The 15,141-nt window shown below is 57.6% G+C and overlaps 1 protein-coding gene across 11 annotated transcripts in view; it reads left to right on the top strand.

Moving 5' to 3' along the window:
- Positions 1–474: 474 nt before the first annotated feature.
- Positions 475–15,141, top strand: part of PTPRF (protein tyrosine phosphatase receptor type F) — an 86,546-nt gene continuing 71,879 nt past the window's right edge. For all 11 annotated transcript variants that reach the window (XM_073902766.1, XM_073902765.1, XM_073902760.1 and 8 more), the window contains exons 1-3: positions 475–706; positions 7,648–7,724; positions 14,338–14,472. In XM_073902766.1, the coding sequence (XP_073758867.1) occupies positions 14,382–14,472 (91 nt within the window). In that variant the 5' untranslated portion in view covers positions 475–706; positions 7,648–7,724; positions 14,338–14,381. The remainder of the gene's footprint in view (positions 707–7,647; positions 7,725–14,337; positions 14,473–15,141) is intronic.

Raw genomic sequence — 15,141 nt, 5'->3', positions numbered from 1 at the left:
TGGTGTCACTATCAAGTTTAGGTTGGTAAAGATGATAAAGGGGTTTAGACTCAGAACTGGTATTTGGGGGTCAATATAGGGGTGCAAATTAAAATGACTACTTGTACCGGTGTGGGGGCAGATTTAGGAGTTTGGACTCAATATTGTGTTTGGGGAAGGGTCTGGGCTCACTATCAGGTGCAGATTTGTATAGGGAGGAAATGGGGTCCTAGAGTAGTTATCAGGTTCATATTAGGAGTGGGAGCCACTCATAGGCTATGGACTTCCTATGGGAGTTTGGGTCTGTCCTTGCTCATGACTGGGGTCCTGGTCCAATACTGGAGCTCCAGTCGGTTGAGACTCAGGGTTGGGTTGTGGCCTCGCTGGGCCTACGCGGCTCCACCGCTCTACGAGTGAGAGTGCACGAGGGGAGGGGCGGCGCCGGGGACGCGCACGGCAGGGGCAGGGGCGCGGGCGCGGGCGCGAGCGGGGGCGCGCGGCTGGAGCTGGCGCGGGAGCGGCGGGAGCGGCGGGAGCGGTGGTGGCGGCGGCAGAGGCGGCGGCTCGGGCTCCGGCTCCGGTTCCGGCTCGGGCTCCGGCTCCGGCTCGGGTGGCGGTGGCGGGAGTGGGACCCGGCGGCGGCGGCGGCGGCAGAAAAGCAGCGGGAGCAGCGGCCCCAGCGGCTTGGGGGGGGGGGACATGCGGACCGACGGCCCCTGGATAGGCGGTGAGTGACCCCCGCGCCCCACTCCAGTCCCCTCCGCATCCGTTCCTTTCCGGCTCCCGCCGCCCCCTCCCCGCGTCCTCGGAGCGGGGCTAGAGGCGCCGCTTAGGCCGGGCCGCGCCCCCACCTGCCGCGCCCGCAGCCTCGGCTGGGCCCCCCCCTCTGAGCCTGGCGGCTCCTCCCCGCGCTTACCCCGCGGCAGACGCGCCCCCCCCCCCGGTGCCGCCGCCGGCTGGCTAGCTCCTCGCCGCCCCCCGCCGCCCCCCGCCGCCCCCCTCCTCCCCGCCCACAGCGCCGCACCTGAGCCGCAGCCCGCGCCCCCCCAGTGCAAAGTTTCCTTTTGCATTTGTGCTCCGCGTCCTCGGTCCCGCCTCGTCTCCCCCCACCGGTGGGCCGCGCTCCGGGGGCGGCCCTCCACCTCCCACCGCCACCCCAGCCCCGGGCGGGTCCAGGCCGCGCCCCCGCCGCACAGGCGCCCCCTCCCAGCCGGCAGGGGATCCGCAGCCGACGCGCACCCGGCTCGCTCGCGGCCCCGACGCACGTGCGGGCCCGGGGTGCGCCGGGCGCGAGTTTGGAGCCCCCCGCCCGCCTCGGTCGCCGGCGCGGGCAGGGGAGGGGCCGGGGCGGGCAGTGCCCACCCCCACCCCGGCGCAAAGACCTGAAGGCCCCGGAACGACCTGTCCCGTGAGGACGTGTCCACTCGGACCCGCTCCGGAAAGTTCACTCAGTCGCTGCCCCGCGTCCCGTCCCGTCCCGTCCCGGTGTGCCCCGGTCCCCATCGCTGTGCCCACGTTTCAGGCTCAGCTTCTGTTTTCCTGGGTGTCTTGGTTTCAGTGCCCTTCAGTGTCTCTGTATCTAAGTCTCCCTGTGTCACTGCCTCCCAGTCTCACCCCCCGCCCCCCAGGGTTTCTCCCGCTGTGTGTGGCTCCCTCCCCGCGTCTCTCTGTACTCCCTTCCCCATCTCTGGGTCTCTCTCTCTCTCTCTCTCTCTCTCTCTCTCTCTCTCTCTCGTCTCCTATTGGTTTTTCGGTGTCTCTGTCTCCCACTGACCAGGATCTCTGCCCGCGCTCTGCTAGGCCCCCTCCTCATTTCTCTGGAATGCCGCCTCTCTGGTTCTTCCATCCCCAGGGTGGGGGAGGGGCTAGGCTTTCTCCCCATTTCAACGACCCCCCTCACCCCCGCGCGCAGTGCAGGGCCCCCAAGGTGGAGCAGGTTGGGCGGTGGGAGCCCGGTACCCGAGCTGTGAACTGGAAGGGAGGGGATTCTCTGGATTCCCCTGAGGGCGGCCAGGCAGAGTCTGGGAGGCTGGACTGCTGAGTGTTGGTGATGAAGGCTTCACTTTGGTTCCTGAAGAGACAAGGGCAGGGATTCAGAGTGACCTGGTGCCGAATCTGGCCAGAAAATCCAGGGGAGTGCATTGGGGTGGGAGGCCTAGAAAAAGATCCAGGAGGATCTTTCTGGGGGATCCTCAATGGTGAGGGATCCCCTGGGAAGGGAAGGGATCTGCTGAGGGATCCTTTGGGAGGCATCAGAGATCTGATGGGATCCGGAGGAGGGTTCTGAGAGGAAATCTCAGAAAATTCTATGCTTGGCGCCTTATTAACTCTTGCTTCAGGGAGCAAGAAAATCCCTGTTTTTCATTCATTATATGAATGAGCCTAGGGCTTCAAGAAGGAGCAGGTGTAACTCCCCAAGCACAGCCCCCAACATCCGCAGCCCCAGGCACAGGCCACACACACACACACCCGTTCATTCCCACACTCAGCTCCCCCCCCCAAAACACACACACTGCACATCACACTTGCCTTCTTGCCCTCACACTTGCACGCTGGGGCCTGCGCTGCAGCCGGAGCTCAGGCATCTACTGTGCTTGCGTACCCATGCACCACTCTGTGTGCCCGCTTGTGCCCTCACAGCACCCCTTTGCACATCCCGGGGAAGGGTGTGTGCACACTTACAGTCTAGTGCACTCTTCCTGCACACACTTTCTTGCACATTTTGGCTGGCTCAGTTTCCCCCTTGTGATTTGAAATCCGTCTGTAGTTTGGTTTTCCTCTCCAGTTGCTCTTTCTCTCCCTCTTTCTTTCCTTTAACAAGGAAATTGTTTTAATATTCCTTCCTTCCTCCTTGTCCTTCCCCCTGCAGCTCCTGACCTCCCCTCTGTTCAGCTTTGTTCACACTGTGAGCATGGGGGTGGTGTCCAGGGCCTTGATTTGGGGGCTGGTGAAGCAGTTGGAGGGGGATGGCTGCAGGAAGAGTAGATGGGCTGAAATGCTTTTCTTGGGAATTGGATTGATATGCAGCAAAATGCTGGCCCTGGTGGTTTGTGATCTCTCCACTGTCTCCCATCAGCCCTGACTAGGAGTTAGTTCAGTGTGGAGGGCCCTTAGTCAGGGGTAAGTGGGACCCAGGCCTCTTTGATAGAGACTGTGACACATGTCACAGCTTCTCCACTTTCCAGCTTGTTCCTCCCTGCACCTCAGTTTCACCTCCTGTGAAATGGGACAGCTAATCCAACCCTGACTGTTGTGAGCATCCAAGGGAGCTGTGGCAGTGCATAATCAGCAGTGGCAGGCCCTCCTCGTGTGACCGACACTGTTGTGTGCTTGGGCCAAGCTTGCAGCCAGGGCCCTGCCCTTGAGAAGCTCATGGTCCCTGGGGGAGCAGATTGCATCGTGGGGATGCAGAGCAATTCACTAACCTCTTATTGATTGCCGACTGTGTGCCAGACACTGGGCTAGGCACTTTCAGCCGGGCCGTCCTGCTTCCGAGGGGACTAGCAGCTGTGCGGAAGAGGCAGCCCTCCCCTCAGGAACTGCTGAGGTTGAGCTCAGTATCAGTTCCATCTAAAGCAGCTGTGGTCCTGACCAGACGTCACAAGGTTGGGGAAGCTGCCGCCACGTGAGGCAAGGGAGAGTTCAGGGGTCAAAGTCAGATGACGTCCAGAAGAGACCGAGAAGGGGCTATCTGAAGTGGGTTTTGAGGAATGAACAGGAGTTTTCCAGTTGAACCAAGAGCACTCCAGGCAGAGAAAATAGTGTGAGTGAAGACTCAGAGGTCTTGAAGTATTCTAAGGTATAGCAGATCCCAGAGGGCCTTTAATGTCCTGTAAATAGCTGTGACTTTATTCTGAGAACACAGAAGGGAGCCGCCAAAGATTTAAAGCTGGGGCAGGGGGAGGGGTGGAATGTGCTCGGATCAGATTTACGTTTCCGGAAGAGGATTCTGTGGTTATGGGAAGTGGATGGACCCAGGATGCCCAGTGAGGAGAGTGCAGGTAAATCAGGTGAGAGGTGATGGTGTCTTGGATAGGGCAGTAGCATGGAGCCAGCTAGAAGGCACATTTATGAGGACAGGATGATTTATTGGATGTGGAGGTGGAAGAGAGGAGGAGGAAGGGGTCCAGGTTCCTGGGAGTGACTGGGTGGGGCCTTTCCTGAAGGCCCTGCAGCATCACTTAGCTGGGACAGGGAGGAGAGGTAGATTTAGGGGGCGGATAATGAACTCGAGCTTGCGGTTGGACACGTTGTCTTTGAGATGCTTGGGACATTTGAGTTCCAGTGCTGGCAGAGGAGACATCCAGGAGGGGGCTGAGAGAGTGCTGAGCTGTGCTCGTCAGTGGTTAGTGCAGGCTCTGGTTCCAAACTGCCGAGGTGCCACCCTGCTGAGGAGAAGTGTGACCTTGAGCGAGTTGCTTAACGTCTCTGAATCCGTTTTCTCCTTTGTTAGGTGGGTATAAGACAATTCCGTGCCTCATGCAGTTGTGATGAGGATTAAGGCTGGACATGCAGGAGGTGCTTAGAAGAGGACCTGGCCTCTAGTAAGCATGATACCTCAATAGCATTAGCAAGTAGTCATCATTGAAATCATCGGCGGGGCTGGTGCAGATCCACCCTCATCAGAATCACGGGGTGGGGGCTGGCAAGGGGGCGCCTTTATTTATTTATTTTTAAAGATTTTATTTATGTGAGAGAGAGAATGAGAGAGAGCACGAGAGGGAAGTGGGTCAGAGGGAGAAGCAGACTCCCTGCTGAGCAGGGAGCCCGATGTGGGACTCGATCCCGGGACTCCAGGATCATGACCTGAGCAGAAGGCAGTCGCTTAACCAACTAAGCCACCCAGGCGCCCAAGGGGGCGCCTTTAAAACAATACCTTGTTAAGGTTAGGGCACCTGCTCTGCTAAAGTAGTTGCAATTCTGAACCGAGGTTCACAGGTTGGAGGAGCTCAACAAGGAGAATGCTTGGCCCCAAGCCGCCTGCCCTCGTCATCATCTATGGGATTGTGTGTATTGCTCAGGTGTATTTGACCTTCTCGTGGGCTGGTGTGAGACTAGAGGCCTCAGTGTGCTCAGTCCCCCTGTCCCCCCACCCCACCTGGGCCCTGGGTGTCTAATGAGGTCCAGATGCACTGGTCTCTATGTGTCCCCCCCACTCCAGATCAGAGAACGGTGGTTTTTGCTCCTTGGCAGTGTTTTAGCTGCTACTTCTGGGGACTGTTCCTGGCATAGCCATAGGGCCTGCCTGGGAGCTGCTCTGGAGGGGCCCCGGTGTCTCTGCTCCTCTAGATTTCAACTTGCTCCTGGTCCTGCTGCCAGACAGGGCTCCAGGTGTGGCACATGACCAAGAGCCCTCCTGGGGGCCAGCCCTGGGTGGGTGCCAAGGCCTCTTACCTGATCCTGGTCATTGCTGCCAACCTCACCATTTCTGAGGCCCTTCTGGGGGCCAACCAGGGATTCCAGACTTGGGTTCGGTATCAGTCAGGCCCTTTCCAAGTAGCTTTCCAGTTGGCCTTCTGGGTGTATCTGGTGGTCCTGATTGTTCTGGGTTTGTGCCAGAGTGGGTCTAGAGTGGTTCTGGGAGCTGCTGCTGGTGAATGTGAGGGGTGATTCTGATAGCCTGTCTAGGTTGTTTTGGGGCCCGTTTGATCCTGGACTGGTGTGGTGCCAGGTCCTATTCTGGCTAGTCCAGAATCCTGCCCTCATGCTGTTCTGTGTACTTTAAGGTCTTTCCCATTGCAAAGTTTTATCTGTTCTCTGACCCACCTCCAGGCCATTTTGGACATAAACTCCTTTCCTGGTCAGTTTAGGTCCTTGCTCCTAGTGCCAGCTGGTTTAGGGACCCTCCGCATTCTCTGCCTCAGACCCTGTCCCTCTGCCCCAGGGTCCCTGAGCAATGGAGGAGCCAACAGCCTCACATCTGGCAGCATGAGGCCCCGGCGGGCGTCCCCAGACAAACCGGCCTTTGAGTCTAGGACATGGAAGCTGGTTTGTCTGGCCAGACTCGCCCAGCAGCCTGTGTGCTGGGAACAGCGGCCACAGGGAACCTTGTGGAAACTCAGTGGACCTGGGGAGGGAGGTGTGCAGCCCTTCTGAGGGCCAGGGCTGTTGGTTCGGGCAGGGGCAGGGGCCAGGGGAAGCCAGAGAGAGGGTGAGCTGCAGGCTCAGCACGGGATGGTGGTGGGTCGGCAAGGCCCGTCTTGGTCCTTGATGATGAGCCTCCTGTCAATGAGGACGTCCCCCATGTTGGCAAAGGTGGTCAGTCTCAAGGGAGGACAATTCCCAGGTGCAGGAGGCTGGCTTCGAGTTGGTGAGGGCACTCCCTGACCCCCATCCCTGAGTGTCCGTTTTGGGAGGAGCCTTGGTGGAATTGCTGTGTTTGTGGGGGTGGGAGGCTGAAGAGAAGCCCACTGCGACGTGCAGCCTGCCTTGAGTGGGCCCCAGTGGCGCCTAGTCGCTGAGCTGTGGCAAGGTGGGGACGAGACTGTGTGGGCATGTCTGACCCCCCACCCCCACCCAGGACGGTGCCCACGCTTCTAGAGAGAAGAGCCGGGCTGTGTGGCTGTGTGTGTGCCAGTGGAGGGGGCATCCAGGGGCACACCTTCATTTTAAAAATTACAGAGAAGCAGAAAGTCAAAAATAAACATTGCTGCCGAAGCTTCTTTGAAGGCTGCACGTATGCTGGTGTGGTTCTTCCAAGCTGCAGTGTTTTCTTTGAACTCATTCATGTGTTCATCCACTCATTTGGCATATTCTAATGTCCTGATGGAGCACCTACTACGTACCTGCTCTCTCCTGGGTGCTGGGGCTATGGAACTGAGCCGGGCACACACCAGGCTTATGGTCATGACTCGGTAATTGTATAAAAAATAATTTGTGGGGCGCCTGGCTGGCTCCGTCAGTTAAATGGCTGCCTTCAGCTCAGGTCGTTATCCTGAGGTCCTGGGATCAAGCCCCACATTAGGCTCCCTGCTCGGCGGGGAGCCTGCTTCTCCCTCTCCCTCTGCCGCTGCCCCTGCTTGTGTTCTCTTTCTCTCTCAAACAAATAAATAAAATCTTTTAAAAAATTAAAAAAAAATAATTCATGGCATTTGTGGTCACTATTCTTAGGCAAGGTCCAGGCATGTAGTCTGGGTCACTATGGAAGGCCTCCCTGAGAAAGTGCCATTGGCTCTGAGATCTAAGGGATACTTGGCAGAAGCGTGTGGGCAGCATGTTTCAGGCACTGAAAAGGCGGGAGACTGCACAAAATGTGGCACATTTGAAGATCAGAAGAGGAAGTTCTTGTGGTTGGCTGGCAGGCCAGAGCTTGGGCCGGTGGGGCTGCAGAGGTGGGCGGGGCCTCTGCTCTGCTGGGGGTGTTGCAGGAGGGCTAGCTGCCGGGGTAGTGGGGGCCTCAGTCTGTGTGTTGCTCATGGCGCTATGCTGGGTACCTGGAAGAAAGCCCAGCACATGGTAGATGCTCAGGAGTCCTGAAAAGAGTGAGTGAGCGAGTAAAGAGATGGGCATTTTTACTGAATGGGGAACGTCCTGCACGAATGGTTTCAAAACCTACTTTTTTTTTTTTTTTTTGTCATAAACAGCAGGTTGTGAATGTCTTTCTACGTCAATATCTACTCTGCTGTGATGAACTTCTTGATGTTTTCTCATGCTTTACTCACTCTCCAGGAAGGAGCAGAGACCCCGATGCCCTGCCCTCAGTGCTGATTGTCCAAGAGTGACTGACGTGAGCAAGCAGAGACCTGGTGAGTGTGCCCCAAGAGGTGGCAGGGGCCGGGGGCATAGAGGGGTCCTGTGGGCCAGGCTGAGCAGCTGGGATTGTGATGCAGACTGGTGGGGAGCCGTGGAAGGGTTGCCACGAGGTGTGTGACCCGGTCCGGTGTGCACATGGCTGAGCGATGGTGAAGGACCAGGGAGGTGGTGATGGAGGCAAAGAGAAGGGATGTGAGTGCCTTTTAGGGACATGGAGGAGACAGGACATGGTGAGGGGCTGAATGTGGGACATGAGGGAGGAGGGGAGGTATCAAGGATGGTGCCTGGGTTTCTGGCCAGAATGCTTGATGGAGGTGGGTGGGGAGTGATATACAGCTCGTCAGCTGCTGTAGGTGTGAAATAGGCTTCTGGGTGACGTTCTGGGATCTGTCTGCTTCTCCATTCACTGTGTTTCTGGAGAAAAGTCTGTTCCCCTCAACTGTACGTTGTGGTAGAAAGAGCAAGGCACTCCCAAGATCCGGGCACCTCCTTCCTTGTCTCTTTCACTTCTGTCTTTCTGCCAGAAGCACAGAGCAGGTGGGTTGGGGTTGGAGATAGAGCATGGTGAGCCTTGGATGTCCAGCTAAAGACTCTAGACTTTTTCCTGAGGGTGATCTGGAGACATTGATGAATCTTAAGCAGAAAAGCACCATCCGTGCATCCATCTCTCCACTTGCCCATCCACTGAGTCCTGGAACATTATCTGTGTGTCTGCTGTGGAATCAAGCAGCAGAATGCACCCGAGGGCCATGATCACCTTGGCGTTCTTGTAAGCCAGCGGGGGCGCTGGTTTGTGTGCAGGGCAGACAGGGAGCCACCTGAGGCAGGATGCCCCCTGAAGAGGTCCGCGCTCCTGAGGTCTCACTAGCATGCGGTGGCTGGAGTAGAGGCAGTGTAGACTCAAACTTCCTGACCAGTTGGGGTGTGTGGGGTGAAGAAAGAGGAGGATTTGAGGAGGATTGGCTGGCTTGGGAGACCAGGTCCGTGGTAGTGCTTGTCACTAAGGTGGGGACCAGGAGGAGGGGTGGTACTGGGGAGGATGAGCTCTGGTTGGGCCACCTTCAGTAAGCTCCTGGAAGGCCCAGCCCATGGCTCTCTCATTCATCTCCCTGCCCCTTGGCTCAGGGCCCAGTAGGGCCCCCTGAATAGTTCTGCATGGTCAGCTGATGAGGAGGGTCATGAGAGATGGGTCCGGCCTAGACAGGGAAAGGGAGTGAGCATGTATTGGGGATCTGCTAGGGGCCCGGTCCTATGCGTGGCAAGATGGGCATTGGGATCATGTAGATCATGCAGCAGGAAGGCTACGTCGTAGGTGGGAAGGGCCAGATGGGGAGGCATGTGTCCCTTCACTTTTCTGTCCTCAGATGTTGGGTCTGACCTACCTGGGAGCCCATTCTCAGCAAGAAAGGTGCCTGAGAGCAGAGTTCTCTGTCTTGTAGAGAGGCCGCTTGCTGATGGCCTGTGTGAAAGGGTGTGGGAGATTGCTGTAAGGCCTGGCTTCTGGAGGTGAGGCTGACTTCAAGGGGCAGGGGAGGATGCTCTAGGATCCTGAGGCCCAGGTACAGCTGATACAAGGGTTAAGCCAGGCTGGGATGCCCAGGCTGCTCATAGGGGACTGGGTTCTGGGGTAGGCCCTGGCCTACATCAGCAAAGGATCTTGCTGTCTATATCAGGTTTTCTCAACCTTAATACTATTGACATTTTGGACCAGTTAATGCTTTGTTGCGGGGGGCTGGCCTATTACTGTAAGATATCTAGCAGCATCCCTTGTTTCTCCCTACGAGATGTCAGTAGCACTTGCCCCCCACCTCCAGTTTCGACGATAAAAAATGTCTCCAGATGTTGCCTGATGTCCCATGGGGGTTGGGGGGCGGCTACAGAATCACTCTGAATTGAGAACCTCTGGTCAACACCACCTCTTGCTGCCTTCACTAAACTAGGGAGGGTCGCTTGAACTGAGTTCTGAGGGGTGAGTCTGTGGTGGGGGGCAGGAGAAGGGCATTCCTCCAGGTAGAGAGATCAGCAGGTGCCGAGGCCAGGAGGTGCTGGTGAGCATTCACCCGAGGGAGGCTCTGCTGCCTGAGGAAGGAAGCTGGAGGGCTGGTGGCTTGGTAGGGCTATAGGTGTAGGCAGGTGCCTCTGCTGGTCCCCTTGGTCTTCTGCCCCCAGTGGAGCCTCTGCTGGACCTCGTGCCCCCTGGAGAGACTCTGGGATGTGCTTCCTAAGTTTCCCCTCCATTCCCCAGGGAGCCCAAGAAGCCAAGGGCTGTGAGAGGGTAGGGGGCCCAGCTGTCGGAGGGTAGGCGGGCTGTTGTAGGCTGTGCTCATGGACTCTGGCCACCTGGGTGGCGGAGGGAAGCTGCCTGCTGCTGGCTCCCTCCTTCCCCGGGGCTGGGGTCGAGGCTGAGGCTGATTTATTCCCGTCATAATCCCGCAGTCGGTTTGGTGAGAGTTGGAAACATGTTGGTTTTCCTTCCCAAGTGTAACAAGGCCTGTTTCCGCCTCCGCGGCCGCTGCTGCAGTGCCACGCAGTGAACTGTCCGGGACATGACAAAAGGGCTCGGTTAGCTGCCCGCGGCTTTGACCGAGAGCGGCTCCCGGCTCTCCCTGCCCTCCCTGCCCTCAGGCTTCTCTTCTCCAAGTGTTGGTGTCTCCTCTTGGCCAGCCCCTCTGGTGGGGGGCCTGGGTGCCCCTCCTCCTGTTGATGTCCATTTTGGGGCCCCAGCCTCGGGGGAGCCAGGGTCCTGGACTGGGGGTGGGGGAGCTGTAGGAACAGGTGGTATTTGGAGACTAATTAATATTTGTGAATAATAACACGTGCCCAAGGGAAACAAATCAATCTGTGTTTGCATATTCATGAAGAGGACTCGGCATGATCCCAGCTGTTCTCCAGCCAGGGGTCCCCCCCACTGTCTCTGGCATAACATGGTCTCTCAGGGGTGGGGGGAACCTGTTGAGGCTGACAGGGGTGCTTAGGTTAGGCTGCATGGAGGTGACATGGCCTCTGTGTTCCATACGTTTCCAGGACATTCTTATTTGAATCTTGAGGTTTGGTGTGGCACCTGCCCCTTCCTTCGTCCTCCGAGCAGTGACTCGCAGGCTCTTGGATTTCGCAAACCAGTACACTTTCCAAAAGTACTTGGGGTTCAGATATGGGAATGGCAATTTTTTACTTGGCCAAGTAAGGACACTATAGAAAGTACTGCTATCTGCTATCACCCTTATTGCACACAAGAAAGGACATTTTAACACTAAAACACAATTTGAGAAAAAAGGACAGTTCTTCCCAAGAAAGGGCATTTGGCAGCTTTACACTGACCTAGCAAAGGAAAAGGATATATCAAAACCATTCTGAATGTGGAAAAATCCCATCCAATTATATTCCTGTGATGTCATACGGTATGGGATTGTTTTCCTGCCCCAGTATGTCAGCGTGGTAGAGCCAGTGGCCCACAGTGCATTTCAGAGACAAGCGTCGTTAATGTCAAGAGTGCAGGCCTTGTTCCCATCTCAGTTGTTAGAAACGCAGACTCACCCAGCCATGCTGGGAGAAGTGGACGCTCAGCTCTTAACATTGTTGCACTGGATTCGGAAGGTTCTCGGCGACCCCAGCAAGGTTAGCATTAGTCCTACCTCCCTGCTCCTCTCCCACCTTCTCCCCACAGGTGACCCTGAGCACTCCGGGGTGGGGACAGGGCCGAGGTCTAGACCAAGGCGAGGCCCAGGGATCCAAGACTCGGAGGAGGGGGGCCCAGGGCTGGAGGCAGGCTGTGTTTCCAGAGTCTGGGGTGGACAGCAGCTCGCTCTCACTAGGAGCTGGTGACCCGAGAAGCCCCGGCTTGGACAGCAGTGTGCCTGCCGGAGTACTTCCCGAAGAATATGTCTGTGTCCATGTATTCCCTGTGTCTCTGGTCTCTGGGTAGCCATGTCCCTGTGTCCATGCACCTCTGGGAGAAGCTCTTTGGAGAGGGGATGTCTTTGCTTTCAACTTCTCTTTGTCCCGGTTTTTGTATCTGAAGAGTGTGCTAGTATCCCAGACTCAGGTACACAGGGAGCCCTTGGAGTCCCCAAGTTAGTGTCACCTGTCTTTCCCACACTGGGGGCTGGGGTTACCAGAGGCCCCAGTCCTCCTGACACCCATGGTCGGAATCTCATTCTAGACTGTGCCACAGGACCTCTCTTCGGGAGTTAGGCCCCCTCGATGCCTGTACTGGGGACTCACCCCCCAGGATGTCTATGTTGGGGGAGGTTACACCCCTACAAGAATGTACTGGCAGGTTATGGCCTGGTAATGTCTGTCAGGCAGCTCTATTTCGGTGGTGTCTGGCCCGGACAGCCACACCTCCCCGATGTGCCCCCCTGGGAGTTACAGTGTGCTGATTACTGTAGCCGGGCCGCTACAGGGATACGCCGCCCGCCGTGAGAATCATACTGGGGGGGGGGGTCCAACCCATGCTCACAGTTCCAGGCATATGTGCCTCCATGACCTCTCTTTGTAGCCTTATCGCGTTTAGTTCGTACCAGGGAGATCTGCCCCCCGTGCTGTGTGTTCCTGTGGCTTACGCACCTGTGGTGTCTACCCCAGGGAGGGGGTGCACACCCAGAATGCTTGCACCCGGGAACGAAACCTCTGTGAATATGCTATTGTTGTACCCCATGATACCTAGACTAGGCCCCTCTTCCCCTATCTTTTGGTGCAGCAACACACCGAGCCGTACACCCACGTCTGTACCAGGACAACAGGATGATTGTGTCAGGGGGCCGTGCACCCGTGGCAGCCTGGCCAGGCAGTTCGCCGCCTCATGTCTGCTGAGAACTTTAATTCTATGGTTGGTGCCATGGCTTCGCCTCAGTGCAGTGGCGACCAAGCTCAGAGAGGGCCTTGGTGCTAGGGGACCTCCTTCCCAGACCAGCCGTACTGGGCATCATGGTGGGGACTCCCTCTCTCCTGGTCTCAGCCACTGGAACTTTGTGATCACTGAGTGGAACCCCAGGCATGGTGTCATTGGGGCTGAATGCCCATCGTGCCCCTTCAGGTTTCTTGCTTTTGCTTCTCAGCTGCTAAGACTTGTAGCCAGCTCTTGGGACAAAGGACATCTCCTGCACTTTGCCCTTTGTGTTCAGCCCCTGCCCCACTTCACAGTCCTGCCTGTTTTGTCTTAGCACCTCTGCTTACCTGCCGCCCTCCGGTCTTAGGGCCTCTGGCTGTCCCAGTTGAGACCAGAGTTTGAGTCCCAGGCAGGAGCAGAGCCATCTTTGCACCCTGCCCCTTCACATTCCCCGGCCCCGGCGCTTCCTTGCAAATTCTCCTACCACTGTGGGCCAGCTGGGACCTGGGTCTAACCTAGACTCTCCCACCAGAGTCCATGGGACCCCTGCAGGGCCCCAGGGTGTGTTCATCATCACCCCCTGCCCCCTCTATGTCCAGGTGTGCTTTCAGAGCATTATTGAGGGACTTCTCGTGTGCCAGCCACCTGCTCAGGGTGAAGTGTGAGCAGAGCTGGTGGGCGCTGTTGTGGGTCCCCTAAAGCCCCCTGGGTGGGGGATCCAGCATCGGGGCTGTGGCGTGTAGCTGTGGATCCGTAGTGAAGGTTTCACACAGGTGCCTGGCAGACTGCGGAGGGCACACCTGGTGGAGGAGCCCGAGGAGCAAAGGCCTGGGAGGCATTCAGCCAATCCCAAACACAGTCTTCCCTGTGCACAGGTGGCGGTCTCAGTCTGGAAGGCAGTTCTGAGCAGGCAGCTCCCGGAAGCTGGATCTGCCCTGGGCCACTATGGCAAGGGCAGAGAAGGTGTGGGTGGAATCTGAGGGTCCAGCAGCCCCATTCCTGGCCACATCAGGGCCTCCCTGTGGTTTCCTTTTGGAGTGGGAAGGTGCCATGGGAATTGGGTAGGATGAGGGTGGCCAGGCAGGGCAGCTCTGACTTGTCAAGAGCACGTCCTGGCGAGCCTGGACGGGTTGTGGCTTTGGCTTCGAGCCTCTGATACCTGGATTCTGTCTGCTGCGAACAAGTCTGTGCTCTGGGGCCTGTACTCAGCATACGGGGTCTGGCCCACTGCCTCCTCCTTCCCTGCTGGGGAGAGAAGAGACAATGGGATGCCCCAGGGACTCCAGAGTCCCTGGCCTGCATGGGTCTGCTACCTTCTCGCTGCTCCCTTTCTCTGTCTTGTTTTGTTTGGTCCGTGTGTCTCTGTGTCTTCTGACCCTGTTTCCCCATTGCTGTCCCCTTCCGGAGGCAGGTTGCAAACTCACAGTCTGGGACAGAACAGCCCTGTACATCCTCTGGGCTCAGTGGCCCCCTGCCCTGCTACTCAGGTTTAGAGAATGACCTGAAGGCCTCTTGTGCTGTCTCCCTACAGTGTGACCATTGGGTTATCCTTGGGGTCACTGAGAAGAGGGGATCGGTGAGGAGCCTGGGTCGCCACAGGGCTCTGCGGGTCCGGGTGGTCATTGCACAGTCCAAAGTCGAGGAGGGCGGTGTATCTGTGGGACTGGGCTCTGGATGGTCAGTGAGGATGAGCAGGGTCTGGGTGGTGAGTGGGGGCCAGGAGGTGGCACAGGGGGGCGGATACCAGCTAACTGGCTGTGCCCTTCTCTCCATCACAGGTGAATTGTCTGGGCTGTGGCTGGCCGTGGTGCTAGAGCCCTGGATGGCCCCTGAGCCAGCCCCAGGGAAGACGATGGTGCCCCTTGTGCCCGCGCTCGTGATGCTTGGTTTGGTGGCAGGTGCCCATGGTGACAGTAAGTCTGACCCCTCAAGCTGCACATCCCTCCTAGCAGGATCCTAGGGTGGGGGACATGGGCAGCTACTATGAGAGGCAGGATTGTTAGACACCTTCCCAGACCTCCTACTATTAGAGAACCACCCCTCCCCCCAAGAAGTACTCTAGCCCCACGCTTCCTAGGAGCATTCTGTGGAATCCCTTAAGGCACTGCAAGGTGGAGCATGGCTAAGTGTGACCCCGTTTTATGGAACGGGGGTGAGACATGTCCAGGATTCATGTGGTCAGCGGGTGACATGCTTAGGCGTGTACTGTGTCTGCCACTGCAGATCTGTGCAGAAGACCTGGTGTGAGCCATGTTAGAATTGAGTGGGAATAGGAGGGCGGCACGCAAGGAATGTATATGGGTGTGTGAATGGGATGCCGGCTGAGTCCGCAGGTCCAAGGAATGGTCAGAGGCCAGAGCCACCATAGCCCTTTCCCTGGGCCGGACTCTTGGGGTTCACATGTGGGGACACGGAGCCCCTCCTTCCCCATCCCTACCATCCTTCCCCACCATCCTCCTTCCTCCAGCCCCTCAGCCTGGGGAATGGGGGGAAGATTGCACCTGGCTGGCAGGGAGCTGGGCTGTGTGTGTCTGCGTGTGTGTGTGTGTGTGTGTGTGTGTGTGTGTGTGTGTGTGTGTGTG

This window comes from Callorhinus ursinus, unplaced genomic scaffold, assembly GCF_003265705.2.
Source record: "Callorhinus ursinus isolate GAN/ISIS: 27379988/994484 unplaced genomic scaffold, GSC_fseal_2.0 scaffold18, whole genome shotgun sequence".
Taxonomy (NCBI): domain Eukaryota; kingdom Metazoa; phylum Chordata; class Mammalia; order Carnivora; family Otariidae; genus Callorhinus; species Callorhinus ursinus.
Note: the sequence above shows the minus strand (reverse complement) of the source record. Positions and strands in the feature narration are given on the sequence as shown.